This window comes from Eschrichtius robustus, chromosome 9 (assembly GCF_028021215.1).
Source record: "Eschrichtius robustus isolate mEscRob2 chromosome 9, mEscRob2.pri, whole genome shotgun sequence".
Taxonomy (NCBI): Eukaryota; Metazoa; Chordata; class Mammalia; order Artiodactyla; family Eschrichtiidae; genus Eschrichtius; species Eschrichtius robustus.
Window position 1 is genome coordinate 27,320,141 of NC_090832.1, and position 15,433 is coordinate 27,335,573.

Sequence of the window (15,433 nt, forward strand, 5' to 3'; positions counted from 1 at the left end):
TTCTTGTATATCCTTCCAGAGAGATTTTAGAAATACACAAATTAGAATTTTCTTTTTCTACCTTTTATATACATAAATAGGAGCATAGGGTAACAACCATTCTGTCCTTTGCTTTTGTTCACTTAGCAGTATATCTTGGAGACCTTTCCATATCACTCTGTAGAGAACTTCCTCATCCTTTGTTCAGCTGCATTGTATTCCATCGTATGGAGGGACCATAGTTTATTCAGCCAGTTTCTAGTTGATACAGCATTCGTGTTGTTCCAAACCTTAGCTTTTACAAACAATGTCCTTGTGTGTGCTGATACTTCTTTATGTATATCTTTCACCTAAAAAAACCCACTTTTACTGTCATATGCCCAAATGCCCACACAACAAAGTACTTTATTTTGACATTCAAGGCCTTCTTCAGTAAGGCCCCAGATAACTGTCTAATATTATCAATGTGTGCCAAAATGAACTTTCTGTTTTAGCCCAATGATTGAATTCAAGATCTTTTTCAAGTACCCCTTTATTTCTCTCTTCTGTACTTCTCGAAATGATCTGTTTTCTTTAGCCCCCAGTAATGATATTTATTGTTTCCTAAATGGGCCTTTGTGGTTCCTAGTCCTCTAGCCTGGATCTCCACCTCCCTGCTTTGCCTTTGGAAGGTGTGACCTGTTCTTGGCTCCTCTTGAGTTCCACCTTCTCTGATGATCTTTTCAGCGTTCCTCAAACTCTAGGAACATCCTTCTCTTAGAAACCCCAGCCCTTGCTATAGTATAGCTCTTTCGGTGTAGCATGTGTGTGCATACATGCCTGTGCGTCCAGGCTTATAATGTTTCTTTATAAATGTGTATATGTTCTTTTTTCATCAGCAAGATTGTGAGGTATTGATGGGTCTCTTTTAGTATTTTATATACATCTTTATGACTCTCACAATTACCCTGCACAGTTCCTTCCTCTATAGATTTTTGTTTCCTCATCTGTTACCCATAAACGTTCAAAAATCTTACATGCTGCTCCAAGCCAAAGCCCTCCTAGGTTCCCCTTTGCCCCATATTGATCCTGGGATGAATGACAGCTGGTCCCCTGGGCCTTGCGTTCCTCCTCTGCTCCTCTCTTACCTCGCCTGAGCTGGCTCCTCTTCTTAGCCAGATGGACCACCCTTTAGGCTCCACGAATGCCTTACATTTCCTGTTTCCATGGCAACATACATGCCATCTTTTCCAAAACACTGTCCCATCTCTCTTTCCTAAATCATGATTCCCCAACCTCAGTGAAGCCCTTATGCCACAGGCTCTTCTAGATTGTACCTTCCATGTCTCTAGTCATTTTAAAGTCTAGGAATAATAATATGTTAGCTAGCTTTATTGAGAACTTTCCATACACCAGACACGGTATAGCCATGTTATTTGCATGATCTCACTTATTTCTCACAGCCTAGAAGATAGGGACACTGCCTGCAGTGTATTTATCACATTTCACTTCTTATGGAACAATACGTAACAATATTTATGACTAGTTATTGTCAGATGTTCTTATTGTCTACATGTAGATTTGCCCACTCTGACAAGTAGCCAATACCCTTTATTTCCAGCTTTATTCCAAGCATGCTGCTAGGTTTCTTCCCAGGGCATAAGTGAGATTGTGCTTTGGGAAAGCAAACTCGTTTAAACCTCTTCCCCAAAAGATTGTAGCTATAAGATAATTCTGCACATACATACTCTGCGGAAATGATTTTTTGGTTATTCGGGTTTTGGATTCTACGTGTTTATGCTTTTTTCCTTCAACCGTAGACGGTACCTTTGTGCATTCTTGTCTCCTCCATCAGACTGTAAACTTAGATGCAGACGCTTACTCTACACCTTCTGTTCACATTTTAAATTTCCAATTGCTAAATTAATAAATAATAAAATCGTTAATACAAATTTTTCTACATAGAATATTTTAATTAATTAGTTGAATTAATTTTGTTTTAACTTCTGCTTTACTTTTCTCTTTTCTCATTTTTCAGGAAATCATTTGCCAGAAGAATACTGTGAGTATTTTACTTAACCCTTCCAGAAACTTTTTTATCTTTTCTTTTCCATCAACTGATCTCTGGTATATTTTCCATTTCTACAATTATTAATTTCTATTTCTTTTTTTCCTCTTTAGAATTTCTAACATATCAATATAAATATGGGTTATTTTACATAAATATTCCTTTATAGTGAAACTTTATACTAATGGGAGATGACACTGATACCTGTTTTCTTCTAAAAATAATTATGTTTTAGAAAAAATTTCCATACTATATTCAATTTTGTGTAATTATGAGTGTTACTAAAGCAGCATATATACATACACTGATACACGTATGTATGTCTATCTGTATATACACATATATAGATATCTATGTCTATATATACACTGTATCTATACACTATATATACAAATTATAAATATACATATACACACGTACACACACATATGGAGATTTGTATCGATATATTGATATATACATACCTCTATCATCTTTATTTTGGTACTGACTTAAGTTCCTAAGTCCTTTTTTTCTTTTATAATATCACACACATTCTATGCTTTTTTTTTATTAAATTTATTTATTTTTTATTTATTTTTGGCTGCGTTGGGTCTTCATTGCTTCCCACGGGCTTTCTCTAGCTATGGCGAGCAGGGGCCACTCTTCATTGTGGTGCGCGGGCTTCCCATTGCGATGGCTTCTCCTGTTGTGGAGCATGGGCTCTAGGTGCGCAGGCTTCAGTAGTTGTGGCACACGGGCTCAGTAGTTGTGGCTTGCAGGCTCTAGAGCACGGGCTCGGTAGTTATGGCGCACGGGCTTAGTTGCTCCGCAGCATGTGGGATCTTCCCGGACCAGGGCTCAAACCCGTGTCCCCTGCATTGGCAGGCAGATTCTTAACCACTGCACCACCAGGGAAGTCCAAGTTCCTAAGTCTTGTAGACCACACTTTAAGACCTTTGAAACCACACTGCAAAGTTCTTACCCTCCACACAGAATTAAACAAAAGTTAAAAAGTGATAAAAATAAATTAAAAAAATTTTAAATGCATGAAAGATAATTATAATATATTCTGAAATCAGCCTTGTTATGCCAATGGTTTTTCATTTTGGAAGGTAAGCCAGTATTTAAAACCTTAAAGAATGTATCTCTGAAACTTAGAGTGGAAATAACATACTACATAAAGATCTGCACATGGCTCCATTTAAGATGAGGATTAGAGGATAAGATTAAATTTACAATGATGAGGATAAGATTAAATTTACAATGGGTAAATTTCCCTTAGATTGGAAATTTAAGAAATAAAGATTTAAGAAATTTAAGAGTTCAGATCAGAGACTCATTGCAGCATAAATAATGTTGCCGTGATAAACTCATTCTTCACATCTCAACAGGAAATGAACAATTACTGCTTCATGCATCAATTCAGTGTAACAGATTTTGTGAAGCAAATGTTGATGGAACATGAACTGTGTGCCAGGTTTTGGGCTTGGTCCCACAAGAGACTCACTATGAAGGCTGAAATTAAAGACAACCCATTCATAACTGTCCCAGGAGACAACAACTGAGAAGTGCCAGAGTCTCGCTGGGGGAGAAGGTCAAGCAAATAAGCAAACAAACAAATTAGAAATTAACATAAGGTAGTGTGCCAAAGAGTGGGCGCCCCTCCCCTCAAGCGGGAATGGAAGGTCTTTCAGAGGAGGTGGCATTTACCTGAATGGCAGGGAAGAGCTAATCATGCCCAGTGATGGGTTGGATGTGTGGGGAAGCAGGTTTATAAGTTGACCCTATACTGCACGTTATGAACAAGTCACCCATTGACTTGAGGAAGCTGCTGTGTTTCCGGTGCTGGGTATCCTTCTCAAAAGTTGAGTATTTTGAGCATATATTTCAATATCTTTGACTGCTGAGAGCATATCTTCCCAGAAGCTTAATTCATTTTCCATACATACTTATGTTCACCTTTATGTAACCCTTAAAAATTGAAACGCAGAATTGGCATTATTATTTTTTAAAACAAAAGCAGTGAAGATAATCGGAGAGAATACATCTAGATTTTGAGCTGTGTGTTTTTATAGCCATGAAAACAAGCATGGGCCGGAGAGATCAGCCTTGTTATTTTGTGATCATGCCTTAGTATTTTGAAATGTAAAGAAATGTGCTGTGGTCTTTCTTTTTCGAGAAGTAGGTTTAAATATTTTAGAATTAGTATCTTATTAATAAAAGACAGTTGTTGCAACTGAAATGTCTTTTCTTGATCACACAGTCATTGTTTTTATTTGCTTTGGATTATTAGTTATTTCAAACTCGGGGTTTGGTAGCAATCTGTAAATAGAAATCGCAGTAATGATATTTCTAAGTTATATGTGAGCCAGCTTGGGAAATAAATGTTCCCTTATTATTAGTGTTCATCATTTTGAAAAAGTGCTTTTCTCAGCAGCTGTTATCTTTTTAAAAAACACGAAGGGTGGGAGGGAGATGCAGGAGGGAGGAGATATGGGGATATATGTATACATATAGCTGATTCACTCTGTTATACAGCAGAAACTAACACAACACTGTAAAGCAATTATACTCCAATAAAGATGTTAAAATTAATTAATTAATTAATTTAAAAAAAAAACAATCCGAAGTCCACAGCCCGCTCCCCCCACGCACACTTCCTCCCCACTGCATGCTTGCCGGGCTGGCTCTCAGCTCAGGCCTAGAAGCATAAGCATCCATGTGCCTCCTGCTGTTTACTGCTCTCCCCCTTTTTTGGCCATAAACAATGGGACATTGAAAAAAAATATTAGAAAAAAAATATTGCCTTAGAAACATAGGGAAGAGACGCCAAAAAAGAGCAGTGAGGCCAGGAACTTGGGAAAGCCTTAGCATGCTGAATACCTTCAACAAGCGTTCTGAAACCTCATCCCATGGGGTCTGAAGACAGTTTCAGGAAACTGATTTCCTCTGCTGTTTGCATGACTCTCATTTTCTCTCCTTACCCACCTACTGCTCAACACACACCCAGACATCTGATAGGCATCCTCTCCCAGAATTAGTTTTACACAGATGCATTATTCCCCAATATCCAGTGTTTCAGTAATAATGTGTGCTGGTTCATGTCTTACGCACAGATACACATGGTATTAAGGCTTCTGAGGATACAGAACTTTATCCAGCAGCAGAAGAAACTCTAATAGTGCTTTTCTGGTTTATTGGCTTCTCATCTGTTTGTCCTTATTTTGTGACTTAGAAGATTCAGAGCCTTTCTTTTGTAATTTTGAGTCCAAGTGCTTATCTAAAACAAGAGTATTTGATTCTGTTGCTCTTTTATGTAGCTCCCTCATAGCTTAAGCTCCAGAAACTTTGAAAAGCAATCTCTTGATATACTTGCCTTTCTTTTCTGTTTAGACAGTGGCTTGGGTAAAAGGATTAAAATGGTGGACCTGCTGTGGGATCTTGGTAACATTTTAGTAGCAGGATATGTTTATTTTTCCTCTTCCCCACTAGTCTTCCAGTTATTGGTCCATGAAGGAGAACTTGCAAAAGGAGCAATTTAATGTGCTTGATTTAAAAATCAAATCTCAACCTTTGGAGGTTCTTCTCGCACTTTAAATGGAAGTCATGTCCAGTTTCTGCTTCATTACCTGAAATACAAGTGCCTCAAAGAATAACATGTTCATAAATAATTAAACCTAGCCGTAAGGGCATTTGACACTTCTCATCTGTTTGCTACGAGGCAGTAGCTTGGCTCATGCAGGGGTCCGTGCAAGGTGACTTGAGGCAAAGGGGTTGGTGTGCCGGCAGGTCAAGGCCAGGCAGGAGGGTGCCCAGCCCCCAAGCCATAATGGCAGGCCCTCTGGAGAAGGAAGTCCTGGCCTGGAGTCCCAGACACATCACAGCCCAGCTGTGTGACCTTGCCAAGCCTTACCTGAACCCTCACCTGTAAAATGGAGACAAGATCCCCTCCCTAAGTGGGCTGTTGTGAATGTATGGCCATTCATTCCCTGGCACATGCCAAGGAGAATAAATGTTTGCTCTCATTTGTTTAGTTCGAAGGATAAGAGAAGTGATGCATCTTTCTCTGTAATTCTGACATGGAACAAATAATTTGGGCTCCTGGACTCCCTAGAACAGTGATAAATAGAGTTTTCCACCCATCTCATTCTAGTTTTCAGCCCCCTGCTTTTTGCTTTCTCTCTGGATTTTTCTCTTAGAGGTCTCTCCCATTTCCTCAGATTCAGCCATGCCAAAGAATTACCAGGCCTGTATTTTGGTTTGAAACTCTTTTACATTCCAGTCACACATGTCCAACTCTGTTTTGGACATTATCCCTTTAGATGTCCTGTTCCCCTTAAATCCCAACTTTTCAAAAGTGTGCATGTCACCCTACCCACCCCAAATCAAATCTCACCCACTTGAAGTTCTTCTCATATTTTAACTGGAAGTCAGACTCTGTGTATGATTCGTTACCTGATACATATCTAGTGCCCCTGAGTGTAATCTGTTCATAAATAATTAAGTCTGGTTCCGCCTTCTGAATTCTTGCTTTTTGTTAAGGATCCCACTCTTCTTTAAGGAGCCCCATTTACAACTCTGGAGTCACCTTTGATGCCTTCCTCTTCCTCTCTCTCAATATCTGTAATCAGCTGGCTGGTCTCAATGATTTGTTCTTCTTGATGTCAAGTGCACACGTCCACTGTTGCTGCTGCCAATCTGGTCATGCTTTGTAGCTTCCCACCTAATTTCCTTAAATCTCGTTTCTTTCTCTTTCAGTTCTTTCCGTTTTCTGGCCAGACAGTCAAAATGCACAACTTTGTTTATGTTTTCTTTCCTGCTCTGAATCCTTCCATGATTCCCACTGCCCAGCATATGGAGTTTGAAACCCTTATGTATTCACTTCTCCTTCCCTGAGCCCTAAGCTCTGGTCAAGACTCGCTTACTCAGGGGTGTCCAGTTCAATTTCTCCTTTATACTTTCCACTTCCACTTTTGTTTAGTGCACCCTCACTTGGCATCATCAGGAGCAGACAGAAGGCAGTGCTGAGTGAGCGGAGAGTGGCACGGGCTGAGGCTGGAGAGAGAGGCAGCATTTGGATAGTCAAGCCCTTGTAGGCTACAGTGACCTGTTTTATCTTCATGCCAGGAGCAAGCGAGGGGGCTTGAAGCACCTGAGGGAAGTCATCTGATATAGGTTGTTGAAAGATCACTTTGACAGCTGGGTAGAAAATAGATTGATGGGCAAGAAGAGAAGCAGAGAGCCCACCTAAAAGCCAATTACAATGGCTCGGGCCAGGTATGTTGGTGGCATGGTCTGCAGTGTTGGCAGAGAAGATGGAGGGAAATGGACCAATATGAGGTGGAATAGACAGGACTTTGATAGGCTATGGAAGGAAATGGAAGCATCAAGGATAACTTCAGGGTCTCTAGATTTAGTAACTGGGACACTAATGGAGCCACGACTGCGATAGAGCAGCCTGGAGGGGAGCAGCTTATTCTGGCATCACTCACACATTGCTGTCACGTGGGCAGCCCTGAACTGTTAGCTCTTATCATTTCCATGTATTTATGCTGTGTCTCTCTGACTAAAGTTTAAGTTCCCTGAAGGCCAAAGGCTGTGTTTTAAGCTACCCTGTTTTACCTACAGCATATATCATTTTGCCTTAGCCATGAGAAATGGTGAATAAATATTTAATCAATTGGTAGAAACTGTGCCATACTTTTTTTTAATCATCTGTAAGTCCTAATTATTTGAAGTAAGGAATTAAAGAAATTGGAAGAGATTTCCGTTTTCATAGGTCATCAAATGGGAAATGAGGTTTTTTTAAATTTACCTTCACATTCAGGATCATTATTTAAAAGTAGGATTTAGGGTTACGTCAGTGTGGAGTCTGCAGGCCAGCTCACCACCTCCTGGCACCTCCTCTTCCCACAGATGTGCACTGGGAACTACACGTTTATTCCTTACATGATAACTCCACATAACAAGGTCTACTGCTGTGATAGCAGCTTCATGAAGGGCTTGTCAGAGCTCATGCAGCCGAACTTTGAGCTGCTCCTTGGACCCATCTGCTTACCTCTTGTGGATCGTTTCATTCAACTTTTGAAGGTGGCACAAGCAAGTTCCAGGTAAAGTTTAGTAATGCTATTTGGTGGTGATAAAGAAGTGTTCATCTACTTCATTTATTTGTGCAACTTATCAGATGTTTCTTACATGCAGTACTCAGCCAGGAACCAGGGAAAAATATATAATACCCTCTACGTGGATAAAATAGATGCTGCCTCGTCCACCTCTTGCATTTTGTCCACTTTATTCAGAGGAGAACAACTTGAAATCAGAAAGAAAAAAAAAAAAGACTGTTAACTGTGTTGTAGTAATGTTAGAGCTAAAAATATATTCAAAGTACAGAAATATTATCTGAATAAATGTCCAGAGACTTTTAGTGTAAGGACAAGAACTCTCTAAAAATCTCTGAAAGCACTATTATATTTTAGTTAAGAGCAGTCATTTAGGTTGATAAATGGTGATGCTGGATCGGAAGGAAAATGTTATATTATGTTCAAATCACAGACACACCTAATTTATTTAGAACAATTTCTACTCAAAACAGTAAACTGAAAAATAAAGTTTTAGCATTTTAAGTGGTACATTGCAGGGTCTTGGAAAATTCATTATCATAGAGTGTCTTTACCTTTAATTCTTACTGAAGCAAGTTAATTCTTACTGAAGCAAGGCAGAGTGTAAAAGAACAGGGTGCCCCAATTTTTAAATAATACCAGATAGATAAGGTGTTCATTCTGTGCATCTTAACGAACTGAAAGGTACGAATGCTGCAGATGTCTTTCGTTTCCTTATAAGATCATTGCTTTTCATTGAAATCCTTTCTAATATTAACTCTAAAAAATGTGTGTTTTCCCACCAGCCAGTATTTCCGGGAATCTATACTCAACGATATCAGGAAAGCTCGTAACTTATACACTGGTAAAGAATTGGCAGCTGAATTGGCAAGAATTCGACAGCGAGTGGATAATATTGAAGTCCTGACAGCAGATATTGTCATAAATCTGTTACTTTCCTACAGAGATATCCAGGTGAGAAGCTGCTCAAAGTCACGTCTTTGTCATGTAGCATGTTGGAGGAATGAGGGAGTGTTAATATCCAGTTTTAGTTAGCTATTAAGTCATTCATGTCACTACATGTAATTTTTTATTGACTCTCCTAAGCTTTCCATCCAGAGATTTTGTGATAAATGAAACAGACTCATATAAGTTAACCATCAGTGATTGTGAAAGACTTGTACGGTAAATGTCTGACTTTTTCCTCCAAAAGAACAAAAAGAAAAATTTGCATGCACAGCTAATCTGCAGACAGCCTGTTCTATTCCATTAGCCTCCGGCACACCCATCAGTCAATAAGTGAAAGCTTTGTTTTGGCAAATAGCAGAAATTTTTAGAGCTTTCCCGACATATCTCTTACTCCTGGAATTTGTGTTGCTTGAAATTGATAGTGCTGGGTCTAACTAGATAGAAGTATGAAATGTGCAATTGATTAATTATAAAAATAACTTTAAAAATATATAAAGTAAAGCATGAACATGCAATATTATTTTTATTGGGATGTCTTAAAACTTTTAAATTATGGTAAGTAGCATGAAATCCTCTCTGAGTTGGGGATTTGCTATTGGATTTTTACAGTAAAATTTAAGCGACTTCTGGTTTCGTATTCCCAACCTTTCAGGCCCGAGTAAAGCATCATGTGAACAACAAAGATTCACATACGTGGAAAAAGAGTGGCACTTAGAATTCCATGACTAAAGAGCTTACTTGTGTTGAAACGGAACAGTTTTGTTACTTATAACAGAAGTTCAATTCGTTGCTCCATGTCCTTGATATTTTGGAAATTATTTCCCTGAAAGTAATTGATAAGACCCTGCATACCAGGAATCTGGCTCCAGGGAGAAGTAAACCACCCATATTTAGACAATGTAGCATTACCATGTTAGGTTGTTTATTGTTTTATAGGTCAGATGTGGTAACTCAATATTTCTAATGTTTTATCTATATAATCCAAACCCCTTATTTAAACAAACAAACAAACAGTTTCTTCTTGGTTTTAGATTCTTCAAAGCATTCCATGGGTTCTAGTTCTTTTTTTTAATGCCCGTCTCAGATTCATGTAGCTGGTTGGCCAAAGGCATTTCATTGTCAGGACTTTCTCCCAATGGTTTAATTCTGTATTATTCTTCTCTTGTTTAAAAGGACTATGATTCTATTGTGAAGCTGGTAGAGACTTTAGAAAAGCTGCCAACCTTTGATTTGGCCTCCCATCACCATGTGAAGTTTCATTATGCATTTGCACTGAATAGGTAAGAAGAAAAAGTTTCCATCCACAATGTGCTAACATATTATTTTTTAACCTCCATATTCTTTCTATGGTATGTTTTTGCTATAGCCTTGCAACCACTCCCTATTAGAATGTAATGTTAATATTTCTACTTCAACCATGTAAAATATAGGAAACATGCATTCTGATTTTTTCTGACTTTTTTGTCAGTAAAAAAATGTCCCTCAGTGCTTGTATATTTAAATTCTAAAAATTCTTTTTCTTCTCTGTCAAAATTTGTATTTGCTATTTATATATTTTTTAGGATTTTTTAAATTCCATGGATATGATGTTATCTTTAAATATACTCAACACCAAATGATTATTTACACAAAAATGAACTAGAGTAGGGATAGTTATATCTAGGTGAACATATTCCTAACCAGAGAATATGTTCACTGGGATTGCCCTGAACATACCTAATTATGATTAAAACTCTGTGGGCTGCATTTTAGGTCATGTGTCCATGAATCTTCTAGGACCAGGACTAACACTGCTGCTTCCAGTGCTGCCTCCCCGCCTTCTGTTGGCATCATGGCTGGCACCTACCTCAGTGCCACTTTCTACCCAGAGTCACTGTGGAAGATCATCCCTGCGCTGGCCATAGAGAGGCCTAGAGCACTGAACTGTCCAAAACTTAGTTGTGCTGTTCTCTGCCATGGTGGAGAGTTGAATATGTACGTAATTACTACAACTGGAGAGAATGATAAAAAGAAAAAGGGAGGGGACCTCACATCTATCATTCATTTGCCGTGAAGGCTTAATTATTTTACCGATGAGGAAACTAAAGAGGTGGAGTAAGCATATCGTAAAACTGGGGCTCAAACCCAGATCTAGCTGATGCTGGTATTTGTGTTCTTCATCACTAGGTTCTCCTGCCTTTGTCTCCAAAGAAAAGTCAGCATGCTCTTCAACCAGAGATTGTGTGTTTCCTTTTTTATCTACCCAAACTCTAGAAATTGCTAACTTTATCAGTACATGTATAATGAAAGTCTATTTTATCTCCCCATTTATTAAACATCTTTTTCTTTAGATTTGGCAGAGTGAGATGAAACCTCCAGAGATTATCTGTTCCAACTGGTTTTCAAATAAATCCTTTTTGAAAGATGAAATGAAAGATGGAATGAATATATTCTATATTGAAATGAAAAATGAAAGTCCATAGAGCCTCTTATATTTTCCTTTATCCATATTTTGTCTCTGTCTTTCCTACAATAGAATCGAATGAAATGATAAATGTATTTGTATGCAGCATTATTCTAAACTCAAGGTATTTAGTACAAAGTGTAAAAAGGAATTTCACGCACAGAAAGATTTAAAATAGTAGTTGAGAATACAAATAACTCTTTTTATATAACAGTTTTATTGAAATATAATTCATATACCATACAATTTTATTTAAAGTGTACTATGATTCAATGGATTTTAGTGTATTAACAGAGTTGTGTGACCATGAACACCAAGACTTTTAAAACCTTTGTATCACCACCAAAAAAAGCCCCCTCCCCATTAGCAGTCACCCTCCCATTTCCTCTCAAATCCCCCAGACCTAGGCAACCACAAATCTACTTTCTGTCTCCATAGATTTGCCTACTCTGGACATTTCATATGATGAGCTCATACAACATGTAGTCTTTGTGACTGGCTTCCTTCACTTAGCACAATGATTTCAAGATTCAAGAAATAATTCTTAAGAGAATTTTAATCTTTGAGAACAATCTATACGTCCTCGCTGATTTTAAAATGAGCTATATAAAGCAGCTTCCTAGATAATCAATTGGTCACGTGTAGAAAATAAGTGACTCTTGGGTTAAAGTTGGATTGTTGGTATTGTCTGTGAATTAGTTTGCTCAGTGTTTCAGAGTAAAAGCCATTGAAACCTATAGCATCAGGGTTTTGTCTCTGTTTGGATTCCTTGACTCTGCCCCATTCAAGGCCACAGACCGCATTCCTGATCTCACTCCATCAACTTAAATTTGCACAGAGACTGCAGGGAAATTGGAAGGACTGTGGATGGATAAGCACAAATCTATCACCATTAGCAGAAAAGCAACTCAAAAGAAATCCTTGTTAAACGCAGTAGACATGCAAATAGGATAAAAAGATTTACAGAAGACTCTCAAAATATAATTGTTGTTTTTATCTTGCCGAACTTCACTAATGTGAATCAATATACTAAATAGGGTTTTAAAAAGATAATTGGCCTAAACTGCTTCTGTAATCTATACTGAAACAATGATGTTTCCCTCCTCTACCTTAGGAGAAATCTCCCTGGAGATAGAGCAAAAGCTCTTGACATTATGATTCCCCTGGTGCAAAGTGAAGGGCAGGTTGCTTCAGATATGTATTGCCTCGTTGGTCGAATCTACAAAGATATGTTTTTGGACTCTAATTTCATGGATTCTGAAAGTAGAGACCATGGAGCTTCTTGGTAAGTGCACAGGATAGATACTTGATAAATCCATAACATAAAAAATTGTTTGCAAATGAGTGTTAAATTATTGTTATTATCCTTTTGATTGTGTATTATGAAATAAATCTCACAATTTATAGCTTTAGTAAATAATTTTGATGGAATTCATTTAATAAGGCAGAGTAAAATGGGGTAAATTGGTTAAAAAGATAATGATTTAAGAAAAAAGAATTTTAAAAGGCATTATAAAGTATAATACAATAAAAATATAATTTGGGGGAAAATTCAAGAGACATGAAAGAAGACCTGAATGGAAAAATATACCAAGTTTGTGGATGAGAAGACTTGATATTTTAAAAATGTTAATTCTCCACAGCAGGGCTTTTCATGTAATTCAACAAATTGATTCTAAAATTTATTCGAAAAACTAAAGGGCCAAGAATGGGCAAAGCAATTTTGGAGAACAAGGTGGAGGGACTTGCTCTCCCAGATAACAAGACATACTATAACAATGTAATAATTAAGATGTTGCAGTATGAGTGCAAGCATAGACAAATAAAACACTGGAACCGAACAGAGAAGCTGGAACAGACTGAGATATATAGATTTGAGACTAGATTTATGACATGGTATGCTTCATGAGGCAGAGTGGAAAGAATAGACTCTTCAGGAATGGTACTGGGAAAATTTGTTTATCTGCTTGTAAAATAAAAATGAATCCCTAGTCTAACCCATGCACAGAAAATAAAATCCAAGTGAATTAAAGATCAAAATTTTTTTTAAAAACAACCTTTAGAAAAAATATTTTTAGAATAAAATATACAAACTGAATTTATGACTTTGGGATAGGAAAGAATTTCTTAAACAAGGTATTTTTAATACCATAAACCATAAAAGATTGGGAAAACTAGAGTCCACTAAAATTTGCATCTGCTCATCAAGGTTCTGTCTTTTGGACAGAGTAGGTTCTATTGCACTGATCGTCCTGCCAATAACAATTATAAACATTGGAAAAACACTTAAAAAAAAGTTTGAAAGCTCTGAAGAGTGACTAAAGATTGTAAGAAACTGAAGAGTTTTAGATCTTTAGATGAAGGGTATCACATTAGATAAGATCCACTTTTAAATGCTTTTTCCTTTGGGGGAGCTCTCTGATCTGCAGGCACAGGGCGGTTAGAACTCAAGATGAAAATCATAGTTTCACTGGTTGGAGGAGTTAGTCTGAGGCTGCCAGAGTGCCTGGAAATTGAGTGATAGACCCCCTAAATGAAGGAGCCACAGAGAGAGCCCAAAATATAAGTATAAACTGCCCTTCCATTCTTGGCTGACCCCTGACATGTGCACACGTGGGGTAAAACTCAAAGGAGTTCAGCGGAAAATAGCAGCCAGAAGGCTGGAGCTGAACAGAGATTTCAGCAGTTGTGTAATGCAGGAGAGACAGAGTTTGGAGTTTGAACCTCACCAAGTCATAAGGGCTTGGGTAAACAGTTTGAGCTTTCCACTGAAACTCCAGAAGGTCCAAGGCTTCAGAATAAAAAAACTACATCCCAGGACTAAGGAAAATTAAGAGGAAAACCAAAACAGAGCCACCCTAATAAAACCTAAAACCAAGATTCCACATGAACAAGGTGAACTGCCAGTGATTTATTTGCGTGTTGGAACAAAATTCAACACTCTTAAGAGGAAGATAACAGAATCCAAACTCTCTACAAAATATCATTCCAAAATGTCTACTACACCATCAGAAGCTACTAGATTTGTGAAGAGATAGGACAGTATGATCCATAGTAAAAAAAAAAAAATCAGTCAATAGAAGTAGACCCACAGACAACAAAGATTTTGGAATTAGCAGAGAAGGATATTAAAATACCAATGATAAATATGTTGAAGAGACTACTGGAAAAGATGGATATTATGGGTGAAAATATGAAGAATTATAGGAGATAAATGTAAACTGGAGAAGAACCAAATGGAAATTCTAGAACTGAAAATATAGTATTCAAAGTCAAAATTCCATCCAATGGGATTAATAAATAGGACACAATGCAAGAAAGGATCAATAAACTTGAAAACAGGTGATTAGAAATCATTCAAACTGAAACAGAGAAAAGAAAAAGATTGAGAAAGAAATTAATGGTCTCAGTGACCTGTGGAATAGCATTGAGCAGTCTAACATACGTTATTGGAGTCTGAGAAGTAGAGAAGAGAGATGATATATCAGGAAAAATATTTGAAGAATTAGTGACCAAATATTAACCAAATCTGATCAAACAAACAAACAAACAAACAAACAAAAACAGCCCACAGATCTAGGAAGCTCAGCAAAAACCCAAGCAGGGTAAATACAAAGAAAAAAATTCCTCCGGACCTCATAGTCAAATTCCTGTAAAACAAAATTAAAGAACATATCATAAATGCAGCCAGGAAAAAAAGATACATTATATTCAAGGGAAAGAGTGAGTTCTGACTTTTAATCAGAAGGAAGCCAAAGACAATGGAATAACGTCTTTAAAGTATTTAAAGCAGAAAGCAGTCAACCAAGAATTCTCTACCCAGTGATAATGTCTTTCAAAAGTGAGGGTGAAATAAGGATATTTCTTGATAAATAAAAACTGAGATAATTTGTTGCCAGCAGACCTTTACTACAA

General features: G+C 37.5%; 1 protein-coding gene across 3 annotated transcripts in view; it reads left to right on the forward strand.

Moving 5' to 3' along the window:
* MAP3K5 (mitogen-activated protein kinase kinase kinase 5) overlaps positions 1 to 15,433 on the forward strand; it is a 218,527-nt gene that overhangs the window by 77,172 nt on the left and 125,922 nt on the right. For 2 of the 3 annotated variants that reach the window (XM_068550870.1, XM_068550872.1), the window contains 6 exons: positions 1,997 to 2,020; positions 7,925 to 8,118; positions 8,913 to 9,081; positions 10,249 to 10,355; positions 10,828 to 11,049; positions 12,633 to 12,803. In XM_068550870.1, coding sequence (XP_068406971.1) covers positions 1,997 to 2,020; positions 7,925 to 8,118; positions 8,913 to 9,081; positions 10,249 to 10,355; positions 10,828 to 11,049; positions 12,633 to 12,803 — 887 coding nt within the window. The remainder of the gene's footprint in view (positions 1 to 1,996; positions 2,021 to 7,924; positions 8,119 to 8,912; positions 9,082 to 10,248; positions 10,356 to 10,827; positions 11,050 to 12,632; positions 12,804 to 15,433) is intronic. The other variant, XM_068550871.1, reaches the window with a different exon arrangement.